Source organism: Mesoplodon densirostris, chromosome 7 (assembly GCF_025265405.1).
Source record: "Mesoplodon densirostris isolate mMesDen1 chromosome 7, mMesDen1 primary haplotype, whole genome shotgun sequence".
Taxonomy (NCBI): Eukaryota; Metazoa; Chordata; class Mammalia; order Artiodactyla; family Ziphiidae; genus Mesoplodon; species Mesoplodon densirostris.
The window spans coordinates 78,855,665-78,872,380 of record NC_082667.1 but is presented as its reverse complement, the minus strand read 5'-3'; the positions used below and the strand labels follow the sequence as shown (position 1 = coordinate 78,872,380).

General features: G+C 46.6%; 3 protein-coding genes across 4 annotated transcripts in view; 1 reads left to right on the top strand and 2 right to left on the bottom strand.

Annotated features, from left to right (window-relative positions):
- The window catches only part of LOC132494411 (forkhead-associated domain-containing protein 1-like), a 43,817-nt gene extending 27,793 nt beyond the window's left edge, over positions 1-16,024 (bottom strand). The window contains exons 1-2 of the mRNA XM_060105495.1: positions 15,984-16,024; positions 1,587-1,711 (exon numbers count right to left, since the gene is read on the bottom strand). Coding sequence (XP_059961478.1) covers positions 1,587-1,646 — 60 coding nt within the window. The 5' untranslated portion in view covers positions 1,647-1,711; positions 15,984-16,024. The remainder of the gene's footprint in view (positions 1-1,586; positions 1,712-15,983) is intronic.
- Positions 1-16,716, top strand: part of LOC132494286 (U3 small nucleolar RNA-associated protein 25 homolog) — a 720,475-nt gene that overhangs the window by 490,876 nt on the left and 212,883 nt on the right. The gene's annotated exons all lie outside the window — the stretch shown is intronic.
- On the bottom strand, positions 5,435-12,606 carry LOC132494412 (forkhead-associated domain-containing protein 1-like). Of its 2 annotated transcripts, XM_060105498.1 has the most exons (4): positions 12,530-12,601; positions 8,685-8,792; positions 8,180-8,332; positions 5,435-6,509 (listed from the first exon to the last, which is right to left on the bottom strand). In XM_060105498.1, exons 1-4 carry the CDS (start codon positions 12,551-12,553, stop codon positions 6,393-6,395), a joined length of 402 nt encoding a protein of 133 aa, XP_059961481.1. In that variant the 5' UTR covers positions 12,554-12,601; the 3' UTR covers positions 5,435-6,392. The 2 variants fall into 2 exon arrangements, with proteins under 2 accessions (XP_059961481.1, XP_059961482.1); XM_060105499.1 differs by lacking the exon at positions 8,685-8,792 and having other exon boundaries at positions 12,530-12,606.

Genomic DNA, 16,716 nt, shown 5'->3' with positions numbered 1-16,716 from the left:
CATGTTTTTGAAAACACGTGTTTTTGTTTTTTTCGGATTTATACCGAGGAGTTGAGTATCGAGGTCATATGGTAGTTCTATTTTTAGTTTTCTGAGAACCCTCCCTACTATTTTCCACAGTGGCTGTGCCAGTTTACATTCCTACCAACACTGTACCAGGGTTCCATTTTCTCTAAAACTTGTAAATTTTCTTCCTAGGGGTAATTGAGATGGTAGTTCAATAATAACATAAGATCAGGTGAAGTCTAAAGAAATTTTAGAAAACCTGGATAAAGTAAGACAACATCTGTTCGCTGGCATCTGAATGTTAGAGAGACACCAAGACATGTGGGCCAAGTTCTGGAGAGAAGGGAAACACAGACGCAAGCTTGACATTTGGTTCAGCTTTCCTCCTTGGGGCATTTGCGGATTCAAATCTTACTACTAGGAGCTGAAAAGCCAAGGAGTTCCAAAGACTCTAACCACAGAAGCTGCTGGCATCCCTTGACTTGTAGGTGCAGCACTCTAGTCCTGCCTCTGTGGTCCCTGCCTCCGCCTCTTCTTTGTATATAATCTCCTCCTGTCTCTCACTTATAAGTACACTTACAGATGGCACTTAGGGCGAGGATAGTCTCACCTCAAAATCCTTAGATCCGCAGAACTTTACCTTGTAAGGTAACATTCTCAGGTCCCAGGGATTAGAGCCTGAGATCTTTGGGGCCACCAGTCAGCCCACTGTAAGCCCTAAACGTCTTCTCTCCTGAGGAGGGTCTAGGCTGGGCAGAAACCCCGACAGACATCTACCAGAGGCCAGATTGAGAGCCCTTTTAGAAGGTCATTTCTCAGCTCATTTGGAACCTTGCTATTGCCCTTTTTTTTTTTTTCCTTTCTTTTGGGTACGTGGGTCTCTCACTGTTGCGGCCTCTACTGCTGTGGAGCACAGGCTCTGGACGCACAGGCTCAGCAGCCATGGCTCACGGGCCCAGCCGCTCGGTGGCATGTGGGATCCTCCCGGACCGGAGCCCGAACCCGTGTCCCCTGCACTGGCAGGCGGACTCTCAACCACTGCGCCACCAAGGAAGCCCTGCCCTTTCTTCTTTTCCTCCTGTTTGTCCTCAACAGGGGGAAGCATTAAGAGTAAATGAGGGGCTTCCCTGGTGGAGCAGTGGTTAAGAATCCGCCTGCCAATGCAGGGGACACAGGCTTGAGCCCTGGTCCAGGAAGATCCCACATGCCGCGGAGCAACTAAGCCCGTGCCCCACAACTACTGAGCCTGCGTTCTTGAGCCTGCGAGCCACAACTACTGAAGCCTCCATAGCTAGAGCCTGTGCTCCGCAACAAGAGAAGGCCATGGAATGAGAAGCCCGCGCAACGCAACAAAGAGTAGCCCCTGCTCGCCACAACTAGAGAAAGCCCAGGTGCAGCAACAAAGACCCAATGCAGCCATAAATTTAAAAATAATAATAATAAAAAAATAATAATAATAATAAAAAAATAATAATAATAAAAAAAAAATGAATGCATTAGCAGATTTTGGGTTTCCTCTCATCGTTAGTGTATTGCTTTCATTCCTAAGACCCTAAAAAATGGGAAACCACTCCACTTACCAGGAACACACTTTGCAACACGGATCCAGGGGAAGCTGTTTTCTTCCGTAGACACTTCATGACCCCGGTTTCCACAACAGCAGGCACTGCTGGCTCTGCCAAGTTGCTGGAGAAGGGCACCTTATCTGCAAAGTCACGAATCCAAATGGGCCCCCATTGGCAAGGGTGGAAGGAAGTTGTTTGGCTTAGCTTCTTGGGGGATCAGAAGATTGGGAGTTCTGGGGGGGGACTGCAGGTAATTGCTGTCCCTTGGTACAACATCAGGGGAAAGAAAGGTCACTGGTAGCTTCTCAGAGCTACCAGTTGGGGCTGTGCAGAGCGTCTTAGTAAATGCCATTTTGGTTGCAAATAACAGAAACTCAAACTGGCTGAAGCAAAAAAGGGGACATCTACGGGGAAGAAAAGATGGCTCCTGCCTGTCCAGACTCCTCAGCTTTGCTTGCCCTTTGATTCTCTAACCTTCCGCATTTCCTTTCAGTAAACTCCTTTTCTGTTTAAGTTAGCCACAGGAGATTTCTGTTGGTTGCAACCAGAGAATCTTGAGTGATACGAAAAGTCCTAGTGGAACCCAAGGGCAGGCATTGGAATGGGCCTTTCCAAGGAAAGAAACCAGGAACCAGAAAGTCATCAGGAATCAGGGCAACTTTCTGCATCAGTTGGAATGCCTTCAGCTTTTTTTTTTTTTTCCTTCATGGAGCTCATAATCCATTCATTTATTCAATAAGCAATTATTGAGTATCTATCCTGTGCCAGGCACCCTGCTAGGTCTTAGAGTTCCATACAGGTATAAAATATGCCAAGACCCCTGCCCTCAAGTAGCTCACATTCTAGTGAAGATAAGACATGTGAGCACATAGAGTATATTCACAACACAGAATAAGAAGAGCTATGCCATGGACACATATACACCAGCAAACATAAAATAGATAGCTAGTGGGAAGCAGCCGCACAGCACAGGGAGATCAGCTCGGCGCCCCGCGACCACCTAGAGGGGTGGGACAGGGAGGGCGGGAGGGAAGGAGACGCAAGAGGGAAGAGACATGGGAACACATGCACATGCATAACTGATTCACCCTGCCACAAAGCAGAAACTGACACATCATTGTAAAGCAACTACACTCCAACAAAGATGCAAAAAAAAAAAAACAAAACAAAAAAAAACAAACAAGAGCTATGCCAGAGGGATGAAGCATGACTGTCTTCATAGACCTAGAAAGCACAGATGCAATTATCCTGGTAGAGAGGGCCTGGGCAGAGAATCGCAGGTAGGTGAACCTGTGTGCACAGAGAACATGGTATGTATGAGAAGCTGCAAATTTGCAACATCCGTGGAGCCAAAGAGTTCTTGCAAAAGTAGTGGGAGACGTGGCTGAAGAAATTGGTTGAGGATGAAGCATAAAAAACCCACTGAAGTGTGATCTTTTTTTCCTGAGGAGGCATGGGGGAGCCATGGAAGATTTTTAAGCTGTTTGAGGACATGGTCAATTCTCTGGGTTTCAGAAAAGTCCCTCTGGAGTCTGGGATGTGGTGAAAGCTGGGCTGGACCTTTCACCAGCGGGCATGCTCAGTCGCTCAGGAAAGGTTTTCGCTCTGCCTTGGGAAATTTTTCACGCCGCTCTGGCAGCGGAGCTCGCCCCGCCCACGGCTTCTCCTCACTGGATTGGTTGAACTCAGGGTGGCTACCAGGAGGCCCAGTTGACCTCCCAACTCCACACCCCCGCCCCCGCCTCCGCCCGTTAACGCTCTGGTCGCGCGCTGCCTTCAGCTTTAAATAACAGAAACCTGGATGTGGGTAGATGGTGAAAATTTGGAGACCCTCCCAAATGAACTCTAGCCATGTGGCTTGCTTTGTCTGATGAGATGTTGGCAGACACATGGCAGGTGGAGACTTGAAAAGTGTGCTTTGAGGCTTTCTCTCTCCTGTCGCTCTTGGAAACCTGTACCCACCACACGCGGCCTGGTCTGGCCTGCTGGGTGATGAGGGACCACACCAGGCAGAATCAGACGTCCCAGCTGAGGCTTTTCTAGACCAGGGTTTCTCATTCTCGGTACTATTGACATATTGGATCAAATGAGTCTTGGTTGTGGGCAGCTGTTCTGTGCACTGCAGGATGTTTAGCAGCATCCCTGGCCTCTACCCCGAGATGATAGTATCACCCCCACCCCAGTTTAACAACCAAAGTGTGTCCAGACATTGCCAAATGCCCCCTGGGTGGCAAAATCGCCCCCAGTTGAGAACCACTGTCCTAACCCAGCTTGCCTGGCCATGACCAGGCAGGCATGTACACGAAGCCACCCTAAACTAGCCCCAGCCAAACCAACCAGACCAGTACAAGTGGCCAGCTTGACGCCTGGAATCCTGAGAACTAATAGTCACCATTTTAAGTCACTAACTTTTGAGTGGTTGGCTCCACAGCCCAAACAGGTACATCTGACTACAGTGGCTGAAACTGATAGGATTGATTTATTTCTACAACAGGATGTACAGAGGTAGGCAGTTCAGGTACAGTGCAGAGCACAGTGATGCCACTAGGCTCCCACCCAGGCTTTTCATGTCTTTCCACTCCATTGTCCTTTGAGGTGGGCTTTGGTCTCTTGCTTGTTACCTGGTGATCCCCAACATGGCTGTTCCAGCTCCAAGTCCGAGCTCCAGGAGAGGAAAAGGAGACAAGGCAAAGGGACAAAGAGAAAAGCTTTCTCCTAGCAAAGCCTTGCCTTTAATTCCAGAAGGGAAGCCCTGCCCAGGGCCTTCACCTGCATGTCACTGGCCAGAACTGAACAACACAGACAGGCCTAGCTGCAAGGGAGGCTGGGAAATGAGGGCATTTCACGTGCTGCTTATACAGTAGAGGGAGGCAATGACTAAGGGGCTTGTAGTGTCTGCTGCACTGTCTCTCTGGGGGTCGTCTTGGTTTCTTCTTCTTCTTTTTTTTTTTTTTTTTTTGCCACACGGTGTGGCTTATGCGATCCTAGCTACCTGACCAGGGATTGAGTCCGGGCCCTTGGCAGTGAAAGCGCAGGGTGGACCGCCAGGGAATTCCCTGGGTTTTGGTTTCTTGTCTCTACCTGTTGCTTATCTATCCTGGCCATCTCTTTCTAAGACTGGCTTTGTTTCTCCAAACACAGTGGGAGAAATGGCCACCCCAGCTGGGAACTGCATCAAGACTTTCAGCTCTGGGCCATTAATGACCTGTGTGGTAACTCCGTGTCCCACTTCCAAATATCAAGGGCACAGGTGCTGATTGGCCCAGCTTGGGTTAGAAGAGAAACCTGATTGGTCTGGCTTGGGTAGACTATCTACTGATCAGCCAGTCAGGTGTGGCCAAGAGAGCAGCAGTAGGTAGGGTAAACCTGGTTGGGGAATGTGCATTCTCAGAGAAAGGGGTGTGTGGCTGAGGAGACACCTAAAGAACCATCTAGTTCAAGGAGTGAAGAAAGGACATTGCCATTGTGGGGTGCAATGTTGATACGGTAAAGATTAACACGTCCTTTGAAAGACCTCAAATACAGTGGAGTCACATAGGCATTACATTTAACTTATGCAAATTCAAATATTTGTATTCAACCAAAATAGTTTTTTTCTCACACAATTTGGCTTCCAAACATGAGCCAGCTACTTAACTACTGCCTGACCAAGTGATCTTTTCTGGTGCTGGAGATTTTGGGGATATGGTACAGTATAAGTAATATGTTCTTTATGGAAAACTGCTGGGATTTTCAAGATTATTTTTAAGGTCAGGTGATGCTCACCCTTCTCACTGTGTAAGAAGTACCTTTAGTGGAAGATCATGCAAATCATTTTTCCCATTTCCTTCTAGTTTTAATCAGTATAAAGGATGCATTTGGTTTTAAAATATCAAAATACTTTTATTGTGCCTTTTTAAAAATAAAAAATAAATGATATTCATGGCTTCTGGCTCTTCCTCCTGTTTTGTTTGGTGGTCTCTGGCCGTACAAGAAAGGCAGGGAGAGAACAGATGGCTGGAGAGAAGGCAAAAATGAGGGTCTCTTCAAACACCACGGGAAAGGGGTGTGTCCACCTGGGCAGTGTGTGTTCTTTGATGACTGGGTACTTGGTCTGTCCTGATGGCCTGGGACTTGACCTACTGGGCTGTCTTGGTGCGGCAGAATGGGCAGCGTGAGATGGAGTTAGAAACCTGGGTTCCAGACTCAATTCTTGAATTTACTAGCTGTGTGACTTTAGACGGGCCATTTAACCTCTCTGGGTCTCAGCTTCCTCATTTGTAAAATGGGGAACATAATGCTATTTACCTCCCAGGGCTTGAGAGAGGATTAGACGAGAAGTGTTTTGAACACCGCAGAGCGCCATATAAACATGACTCACTGTTATGGAAGCGATAAAACTGGTTGCTGTTCACATTTATTATAATCAATTCAGATATAAATGCACTATACCATGGCCCCAACAGCCCTGAGGTTACCATTCTGTCCTGTGGCCCCAGTACACGCCCTGGGTTTTCTCAACTGCGGGCTTCTCAGAGCTCCTTGGAGGTGTGACATTTGGGTTTGTCACTACCCAAACACCCAATTGCATCTACCAGGCCTAGGAGTCTGAATTTCAAACTTATTCTTCATACGCCTGTGTATGTTTACATTCATAATATCAGTGAAAAGAACCCCTCTCCTCACACACTCCAAAATACAGTATTGTGCAAAATACCAGTCTGGGAAGCAACATACTAGGGTAGCAACCTTTAATGTCCTAAAAAAGCATCTTAGTAGTTTGACGCAGAAGAGTTACACTGACTCACGGAGGATCACGCGAGGCCCAGCGGGACGACGTTTCTAGTTCCTTCCACCAGGTTTAGAAAACAGAAGGCTCTGGCTGGATTTGCTGGACATTTCTCTCTTCAGCATCTCCCTTCCTTGGTCCATCTTTGGGGTGCCTTTTCTGGCTCCAACCTACAACAAGCAAGAGCGACAAATGCCCAAACTCAATAATTGTAGGGAGATCCCCAAATATTTCTCAAATGGCATTTTTTTTTACTCAAAATAAAATCTTTGTTGTAAAAAATATTTATATACACACATAGACATGAGCAAAACGAAGGTAAAATGATCCACCATTATCACACTACCCACAGGTAACCTTATTCACATTTTGGTGTACACTCTTCCAGATACACAGATAACGTTTTCTTCTGACATTTGCATCTTTTTTTGAACCAGGAGTTTCTGATTATAGGCAATTTCATTGGGATGGACTTTCTCTCGAAAAGCTGTTACTGAACTGAATGCCTTATGTCACTGATGTCTTAGGAGGGTAAAATGCAGCATACTCTAGGGGTTCTGTCTAACCCTTTTCTGAGCACTACTCCTGTATCCAGGCAGCCACGTGTGTGACTCTGTCCCTGGTCATAGCTGATCGGGCACTTGGCACGGGCTGGGCTTTTAAGATGGTCACTCCCAGGATTTGGGGTTATGGGCTCTAAGATGCTACTTGCTTCCTGGGCTGGTCCTTTGAACTGGGGGACCGTGAGGTCATTCCTTCCTGTCACATGACTGGAGAGAGCAGAGATCAGGGGAGCCACACAGAGACACAGAGAGGAGATACGGCCTGTGTGTGCGTGTGCGCATGCTTGTGTGTGTGTAAAAGAGATGATGCCTGAGATCTGATGGCTTACCAGTTCTATTTCGAGGCCAGGCTCTCTTTCAGCTCCCAGTTTGTATGAGGCACTCACCCCTATATCCTTAAAAAAGCCCCCTCCCCCTCCCTTTTTTTTTTTGCGGTACGCAGGCCTCTCAGTGTTGTGGCCTCTCCCGTTGCGGACCACAGGCTCCGGACGCGCAGGCTCAGCGGCCATGGCACACAGGCCCAGCCACTCCGTGGCATGTGGGATCTTCCCAGACCGGGGCACGAACCCATGTCCCCTGCATCGGCAGGCGGACTCTCAACCACTGTGCCACCAGGGAAGCCCCAGGTGGTTCTTATCGGCCAACTTGGGGAAAACCTTCTTCTAAGACTTTGTGGCTGAAAATGTAGTCTGCAGAGCTGTGCTATCGGTACCAGCTGGGAGCTGTTCAGAAATGCAGAATCCCAGGCTCCCCCAACCCGAGACCTGCTGAGTCAGAATCTGCATTTCAACAACATCCCCATATGATCCGTGGACACCTTTGAGTTGAGAGGCGCCACTGTAAACTATCCTCTAATTGGCTGGTTTCTGGGAAAGTAAGTAGCCGTTTTGGCCATGTGTTTCCCCTGATATGCATGAAGAGAAAGCAAAAGACTGAAATACTATTGGTTGGTCTTGCACAAACTTAGACACAAACCAGGACCCGCAGTAACAACTGGGATTTGTATCAATAAAATCAGCTGCGGTATATAAACAAAGTACCATTTCTAGACATTTCACTAACCTTGCCTCTTCAAGTTGATCTTCAAGTTGATCTCTGAGTTTTAGGATTCAAGCTTCATGTTAATTCCTCCTACATCATTCACCCTCTTTAATTAATTTAGCTCCCAACAAGGAGTTGCTGAGATTCCTCCATCTCAGTACGCGCCCTCTGTTTCTCATAGGAAAGCCCATTTCATCAGTTTCCAGTAGTAAAGAGAAGGACGGGGACCACCTTACCGATTTCTCTGCCATTAGCCGCTTGACTCTGGCTTTCAGCTTCTCCTCTTGCTGTAGCCTTTCCTCGGTCAGCTTCTCCTTCTCTGCCAGATGCTGCCGTAACTCTTCTTGCAGCAAATACTGCTGAGTTTCCCGAGAACTGTTGATCTTCATCTGAAATGAGGGGAAGGGGAACTGCAGCTGATGGGGGACAGGACTAACGCAGGAGTCATTTCCACTACCTTTGGGGGCGGGACAAAGGTTCACGAAACTTTCTTCAAAACACAGAAAAATGATGCTTAGCTTAGTAACTAATAGCGAAGTAGTAGAGCATCGTGGTTAAGGGCTCAGACTCTAGATCTACATAGAATCTCAGCTCTAGTTCTTTCTAGACACTTCTTCGTATAGAAAATAAGCGGGTGAACTAAGGCAGGCCGTCTTCCTCCTCATTCATCCCTGCCGGCCGCTTGGGTGCGGGATTCCGTGGAGAGCACGGGCCCGTGAAGGGGCTCTGCAGCACGCCTACCTGACCTACTGCCCTTTCCAAATTGGCTTTAATGAGGTTTTCTCTGTTCCTCATTTCTTGCAGCTGAAGCAATTTCCTTCTGGAATCCTGCCGAAGCTTCTCTTCAACCTGAAAGGATGATGAAACCGAGGGCTTGCTGCTAATGTGATCAGCGTGCCCTCTGGGGAAACTCTTCTGGGGGGGCTAATGGCAGTGGGGGAGTCCCTGAGGGGTAGGGACAGCTGCAGCCCAGCAGCAGGGGTCACAGGCATGCACAGGGTGGAGGCAAACTCACAGGCAGTTGCCCCCTACGGGAAAGGGCCGAGCTCTGCACCCAGGGCTCAACTATGTTCTACCACACACTCCCATCCCAGCTCGGTCCCTAACAAGCCGTACGACACTGGGAAAGTTATTTCACTGCTCCGTGACTCAGTGTCCTCATCTGTCAAATGGAGATGATGATACTAGTATCACTGCATAGAGTTATTGTGGGGAATTCAATGTTTGGAATAGTGCTTAAGGGCTCTGTGAGTGTGTTAAGTACTGTTGTAACCTATGAAAGGTGGACGGGAATGTCCGCCGTACAGTCTCGTTCTAATAACTCGTGATGGGTACTTGGAAATGTTATGATTGGGTTTATTATCATAACTGTTTGTCGTCACCACTTTGAGCACACTCACTGGTGGTAACCTATCTGGAGGCTTGCTAAAGCAATGTCTATTAAGAATTGCAGCCTGCCAAGGAAGGCATTTAAAGTGGAGAAACTTGCCTACTTTTCCCCCCTTGCTTGGGTAACAGTCAACGCACGGTAAGCTTGGGCGTGCTCCACGCTACCCTTGGCTGGCCAGTGTAGGCCTCGCAGCTGCTCAATTCTTGGATGCACCTGCTGAGCCCTGGGCCCTGGCACTAACAGGAAATGAGGCAAACACTCGTAACTAAATGGAAAGTGTTTGTGCTGAAACAAATTCACAGGCTGTTTCTTTAGGGATCTGAAGAGGGGGATCACAGGGATGTAATAAAAGACCCAGAAAAGCCCTTAAGAGCTTTCTTCTGAGTAGTGTGGTCCAGTGGAAGAGCCTCTACCCAGCTCCGTTACCTTGGAAAAGTCATCTAACCTCTCTGGGCCTTAGTTTTCTCCCAGGTCTAAACATGCTCTGACTTCTATGTCAGCAGCCTTTTTCATGTGCTGCAAAAGCCAAGTCCAGCCTTGGACTCTGCCCTTATCTGTGTTCTGCATGAACAGGCCCCGTTCCCATCCCCAAGCCTCAGAGTCACCCTCAGCGTCCGCCCTGCTCCCTCTCTCACACTCGGGGGTCTCACGCCTGTCCTCCAGTCCCTCTCACATGCAAGGTGGACTGTGACAACTGGCCTCCTCGCCTCGAGTTTAGTTTCTTCCAGTGCAATCTTAACGGTACTGGGAGAGTTACCCAGCTGTAAGGCAGCTCTGTCCAACAGAACTTTCTGCAATGGTACAGGTACTCTGAGCGAGGCTGTGTTGTCTAATACGGCAGCCACCAGCCACATCTGGGGATCAAGCACTCGAAATGGGGCTGGTGTGACGGAGGAACTGAACTAAAAATTTTAGTTAATTTTCATTAATTTCAGTGTAAACAGTAGCATGTGGCTGTTTGCTACGCCAGGGTAACTGAAGTCAGATGAACCTGGAGTCAGACAAAACCGACTGTGCCATTGGGCTACTTTACTAGTAACTAGTAGCCTTGACTTTCTCATCTGTAAAATGGAGAGGATGATTTCTAGATCACAGCGCTGTTGTGAAGATGAAGAGATGAAATGTTCAAGGTAACGCCTAGTACGTGAGAAATTGTAACTATCATTTTCACCCTGATTACTGTCCACGAATGTCATTGCATCAGTCACTTGTTCAGAAGCCTTAGTAGCTCCCCACTGCCTGTGTGGTACAGAGCCCAAGGGCCTGAACTAAGGCAAAACACCAAGCCAGGGATTCAAGAAGCCCCTACGAACTCTGAACGAGGTAAGTAAAACTGAATCCACACTTAGATAAACCATAATAAAACTGCTGGAAATCAAGGGAAAAGACAATCTTAAAAGCAACCGGAGAAAAAGACAGATTATGCAAAGGTACAACAGTTAGGCTTACAGATGACTTCTAAATAGAAATAATAGGAGCCGCAAGACAATAGTGACATATCTAATGCTGTATCTAATGTGCTGAAAGAAAAGAGTTGCCCTTGTAGAATTCAATACGCAGTCAAATGTGTTTTAAGAATGAAGGTTAAATATACATCTCCAGACAGACACACAGGCACATTTGAGAATTTGTCATCAGCAGAGCCACAATGAGGGAAAACATTAAAGGGTATTCTTCAGACACAAGAAAAATGAACCCAGGTGGGTGATCAGAGATGCAGAAAAGACAAGCAACAGTAAGGGTAATGTGTGGATATGATACTGACGATAGCAAAACACTAATAATGTCTTGTGGGGTTTTAACTATCAAGAGGAGTTTAGAAAATGACAGCAAAGGCTTATAACTCTGGAGGGGGTCAGTGAAGTTAAGGTGTTTGAAGCTCACTGCACTGTCAAGGAGAAGGGCAGGATCATCAACTACTAGTGCCTCCTGGGAAGTTAAGAATGCAGGGCTTCCCTGGTGGCGCAGTGGTTGAGAGTCCGCCTGCCGATGCAGGGGACATGGGTCCATGTTCCGGTCCGGGAGGATCCCACATGCAGCGGAGCGGCTGGGCCCGTGAGCCATGGCCGCTGAGCCTGTGCGTCCGGAGCCTGTGCTCCGCAACGGGAGAGGCCACAAGAGTGAGAGGCCCAAGCACCGCAAAAAAAAAAAAAAAAAGAATGCATATTGTAGTCTTCAGGATGACTACTAAGAGAATAGTAGAAGAGTGAAAAACTTAACTAATGTGTGATTTTGGTGAGTCAAGGATGAATGTTATTGTCTTACTATTACTAAGAGAATAGTAATAAAGTGAAATATTTCCAAGCTAATAGAGGGGGAAAGTGGAATAAGAGAAAACCATCCACTCAGAAGGAGGCAAGAAAGGAGAGAAAAAGGAACATAGCACAGATGGTACAACTGGTTTTGAGCAAGAAGGTAGATTTAAACCCCAGTACACGAGTAATTACATAATATAAATGGACTAAAAGTCATAGATTGTCAAACTGGATTTTGTAAAAATGATACGTTATTTGAAGGCATATGTCTAAACCTTAAGACAAAAATTGACAGAGAACATATGAAAAAGATACGGTATGAAAACTCTAACCAACAGAAAGCCAGTGATGAAGCTAAATGACAAAGGAGACGTTAAGGGAGAAACACTACTAGAGATGAAAAGGGACATTTCATGATGATCTAAAGTTTTGCTCTACAGGAAGTATTAGTATTCTAAATTTATATGCACCTAGTAACACAGCCTCAAAATATATAAAGCAAACATCGTTCATATTAAAAGAAGAAACACACAAATTACAAACATGTTGAGATTTTTAAAAACATTCTCAATGATGGAACAAAAAGACAAAAAAAATCAATATGAGAATTTAAGTTGGATCAACATCATTGGCAAACTTGATTTAATGGATCAATTCTTTCTTAGATAATTTCACAATTAAGATCTGAAGGCAGTTTAGGGTTGTGGTTACACACAAGAGCTTTGGAGTCAGGCAGACCTGGATTCAAGTTCTGCCACAACTACTTTATGCAAGTGAACTTGGATAACTTCCTTCACCTCTGTGAGCCTCAGTTTTCCCGACTGTAAAGTGGGGTTAATACCAGTATAGACCGCATGGGGTCATTGTGAGGATGAACAGAGATGAGGCAGGTGGAGTGCTGGCCCCAGAATGGTTCCCAGGCCGACCTGTCCCTGCCATACCTTGTTCTTTTCCCGCAGCGTCATAGAGATCAGGCTCTGCTCGCTATTGCTCCTTTTCAGCTTCACCCTGAGCTTCCTCATTTCTTATTCCATGTCATGGATTTGCTGAAAGAGTTCCAACAACAGGGAAGTCAACTTCACAACTCATTTCATCCAGTTCATTAAGGCAGAAACCTAGTCTGGGATTTGCTTAACTCCTTCCCTTTGGGGACAATTCCACATCTTTGAGGCACAGTAGACTTTCTTTCAACGGATGCAAGAAAGGGCTGGGTGAGGGAAAATTTGAGTTTCTTTTGAAGATCAGCATGGATCCTGGATTAAACAGTACAAGATACCTATCCACTCATTACAATCTCTTTCCTTGGGGTATATGTTTGAGTTCAATCAAAATAAGGGCTGTTTGGAAGACACAATGGGCACAGTTTGGAAGAAAAGAACAATGACATTTTTCTTTTTTCTCATTTGAGGCAGAGAAGTGTGCTCCTGACAGAGAGAAGAACACACGTCTCCTGCCCCCTTCCCAGGCACCGTCCTTCCCAACGGATGGAAAACGTATGCCTGGTGATGTGCACGAGGGTTCGGGCCGTTACAGGGGTTGAACATTTACATTGAGTGGTCATCTTTCCATTGTATTCATTTTTATGTTCACCTTCCATACAAGGCCAGTGATACCTTTGCTTTTTATTTTGTTTTTATGGATTGTTGTAAAATTGAATGTATTTAAGCAAAAGTGCTTCAAGAAGAGTTGTGTTAATAACAGTGTTCAGGGCCGTGATAAAATTTGTGACAGTGGATCATGAAAGTCTGGGCATCACAAGTCCAGGGGTAGGGACCATGGTGAATTTCTAGCAGCATATGGTGGCCAGCTCCCGTCCCTTTCCCCAGGGGAAACCTGATGAGGGGCCTTGAGCCAACTGCCCAGAAAATCTGGGAGAATGTGTTTTCCATGGTCTTTTCACCCATCTCTTTGAGGCCAGCAAATCAAAGAATTAGGAGACTACATTAACAGACAAACACCCAGAAAGCCCCAGAGCTTGTGCTAGCTAATGGGCCAAGGAACCCGTCCAAAACCCTCAAGGCCACAATCTAGGCTTTCAGTGGACACCGAGGGGTCAGGAGATTCAACGCACGGTTTTGCAGAGTTTTATCTCTTTCTCTTGGGCTTCCCAGTTCTCCTTCTGGGCATCTTCCTTCTGTAACTCTTCTTTCAGCACTGAGCACTGTGGAGAAAAAGGACAGGGCCACGGGGGCTTGGCTGGGGGTCCCAAGTACCTGTGTTCACGCCCAGGAGTGTTTCCTGCTGTATAACCCAATCACACCTCTGAATTCTGAGAGGCGAGACCATTTGTGTGATGGGAGCACGGGATCCTGCAGTCGTTCCCAGTTCACCCCTCTCATGAGTTCTGAGGAATAGAGCGTCTAAATTCCTCTTCAAAAGCCAGCAAACTTCACTGGAGGGGTAATCCAGCTTTGTAGACTCTGGGTACTTAGGGTGCAGGAATTGGGATGTTTTCTCGCTGTGAGCAGTGAGGGTGGAGGGGGCCTATCCAGTGAGCTGGGGTCCATCTTAGGGCTTTTGTGCAGGTTGCATCTCAAAGACACAACTGCCCCGACTAGTGTGGAGGGGTAAACGGAGCTGTCTTGCCCGAGGGCGGCTTGGCAACTGGCATTAAGGGCATAAGGATGGATGTGCCTTCTTTTGACCCAGCAATTCCCACTTTAGGCATGTACCTTAAGGACAATGACTGGAGAAATAAGTAAATCTGTAGTTTCAAGGATGCTCTTCACAGAATTGTCAGTAACAGTGGAAGAAAAAAAAAAAAGAGGAAACAACCCAAGTGTTGTTTAGAACAGCAGACCACTTTATAACACTAGGTACATCCAGGAGAGAGTATGTAGCTTTTAAGACGAATGATAAGAGCGTTGATTTATTAGAATGGGAAAATAATAAGTATTTATAAATTTTTAAAATGTGCATAGTATAAATTCACTATCAAATGATTGATTGATTTCTAGGCAATATATAGAAGCAAGACTGGAAAAACAGACATGAACATATTAACACTGATTTCTCAAGGTAGCATTTCCTCTCCTCTCTTTTTATTTTTTCTTCTCAATGTCATCTACTTATTTTTCTAAAATTAACACACATGATGTATGTCATTAAAAAAAAGGCATCTCAAATGTTCACAAGAGCAGTACCCTTGGTGGTGACGAACCCTTGTGCTATTCGCCAGCACAGTCTAGAGGAGAAGGGACCTCATTCCAAGGTCAACGAGGAAGGGGAAACGGGGACATAAACCATCCAAATGCACTTCAGGAGGTAGAAGAGCCAAGCAGGTGCTGTCTTTGCAGATTCCTTCTACTTAGCACCAGCTCTGCATCCCCTTCCCGTCCCCAACACACACACACACACACACACACCACATTAAACAGCTATAGCACATGCCTGGGAAGACACTCTGCTTGGGAGAAACGAATGCAGAGGGCTTGGCCAGGCAGCCGACCTCGGGCAGAGGCAGAAGAGCACAACTAAAACCAGCCTCCCACTTCTCGCAAAATGATTTTGTCATCCCCATTTCACAGATGGGGAAATGGAGGCCAAATAAGTGACAATAAAAGAAAGCTCTGGGATTGGACCCTGGTCTGTCTGATCCCAAAGCTCATGCAGTGCCTTTCACCAGCTCCAAACTGGGTATGGTACTACATACCAGGTATTACTTACTGTGCCATTTCCTTGGAACCTCAAGATCTGTTCTCACCCTATCCCCATGCAGACCTAGCTATCGGGTAGCCTCTGGGAATCTCTGAGTTGCCACCTGAGATGAAAGTTTTGAGGTTTTACCTTGACTCACAGAAACAGGCACATCATGCAAATACTGAGAAATCTTATCCTATAGAGGCAGGATTCTAAAGTTAGCATTGAAGGCAAGATTTGCAAATACTCAAAGTTACATGTAAAAAGCTCTTTGCTTGCCTACCACGTTCATCTTCCATAGAGACATTCTATACACTAAAGTCTAAGGAAGAAATGAGAGTCTGCGTGTTTGCATCTGGATCTTCAAACGTTCTGCTTTGAAGACAATTATGAGAACCAGTGGTGCTGGGACCACGATGCAGCCGTGTGGTCATCCTTGCTCACAGAGAGATCGTATTCTGCTTAATATTAAACTTTGCAATGGCAGTATATGCTCATAGGTGTGTTTGTTGCTGGGATTAAACAAACTCATTTATAATAGGGGTTAGAAAATGTTTGCTGGATTTAAAAATCTATTATGCTTATTCTGAGCCACATACATGCTGTCCTTTGAAAGGCTTCAGAGAAGTTGGCCACCTGCCCAGCAACTACCCTCCCTGTGTCCTTGGGTACTGGCCTCATCTCACCACCGTGTGTCATGTGACTCCACTGTGTCTGCTTTTCGCAGCTACAATTTGCTGATGACCCGACACTCACTCTGGAGCTGAGGGCTTCGAGCTGGTGATCCTTTTCTTTGTTCTCACTTTGCAGTTGATTCACCTCCTGTTGTAGTTGTTGAACTTGACCATCCTTTACTAACACATCTCTTTGCAAAGATGACACCATCTCTGTAAAAGAACCAAACAAACCAAAACAAAAGACTCATGGAGGTCAAAGAGGCAGGAAGGATTATTGGCAACACTATGGCTGTCAGCCAACGTTTGGACAAGACCTTCCAAGCCTGGGCCACCACCGGTGCCCGCTTAGAACTGGGGAGGCTTTTTCCAAGGGTCCCAGAGCAGGAATGGGAATGAGAGCAAAGTCCACGGAACAGGGTTTGAGGCTTCAGTGAGAATGAGGGGCAGTCAGCACCAGCGAGAGGAGAAACCTTTGGGGGCCCCTTGTGGGCACAGGCCAGGCAAAGCTGGGAGGAGAGGCCACACCATGGGCCTGGGAGACAGAGGCCCAGCACAGGGAATGTCCAGGAATTCTTCTCCAGATGCCAGGAGACGGGCGTGTGCCAGAGGGCACTGCTGGACGCTATTGATGGGGTGGTTGGTTTCTCAGTCCTCTGAGTTTGGACCCCTCTCTACCACTTATTAGCTTGGTGGTCTTGGACAAGCTATTTCACCTCCCACTGTCTGTCCACACAGAGTTATTGTAAGGGTCAAATGAGACGGTATGTCCCAAGAACACAAAGTGGCTAAATTATGTTTGTTCCATGGCGCCT

Coding starts and splice junctions, on each gene's coding strand:
- LOC132494412 (XM_060105498.1), bottom strand. CDS start 12,553: ATGACGCTGCGGGAAAAGAACAAG. Junction 8,333..8,684: donor TGGAAAGGGCAGTAGGTCAG/GTAGGCGTGCTG, acceptor CCCTCATTTCAG/ATGAAGATCAACAGTTCTCG. Junction 6,510..8,179: donor GGCTAATGGCAGAGAAATCG/GTAAGGTGGTCC, acceptor TGCTTGTTGTAG/GTTGGAGCCAGAAAAGGCAC.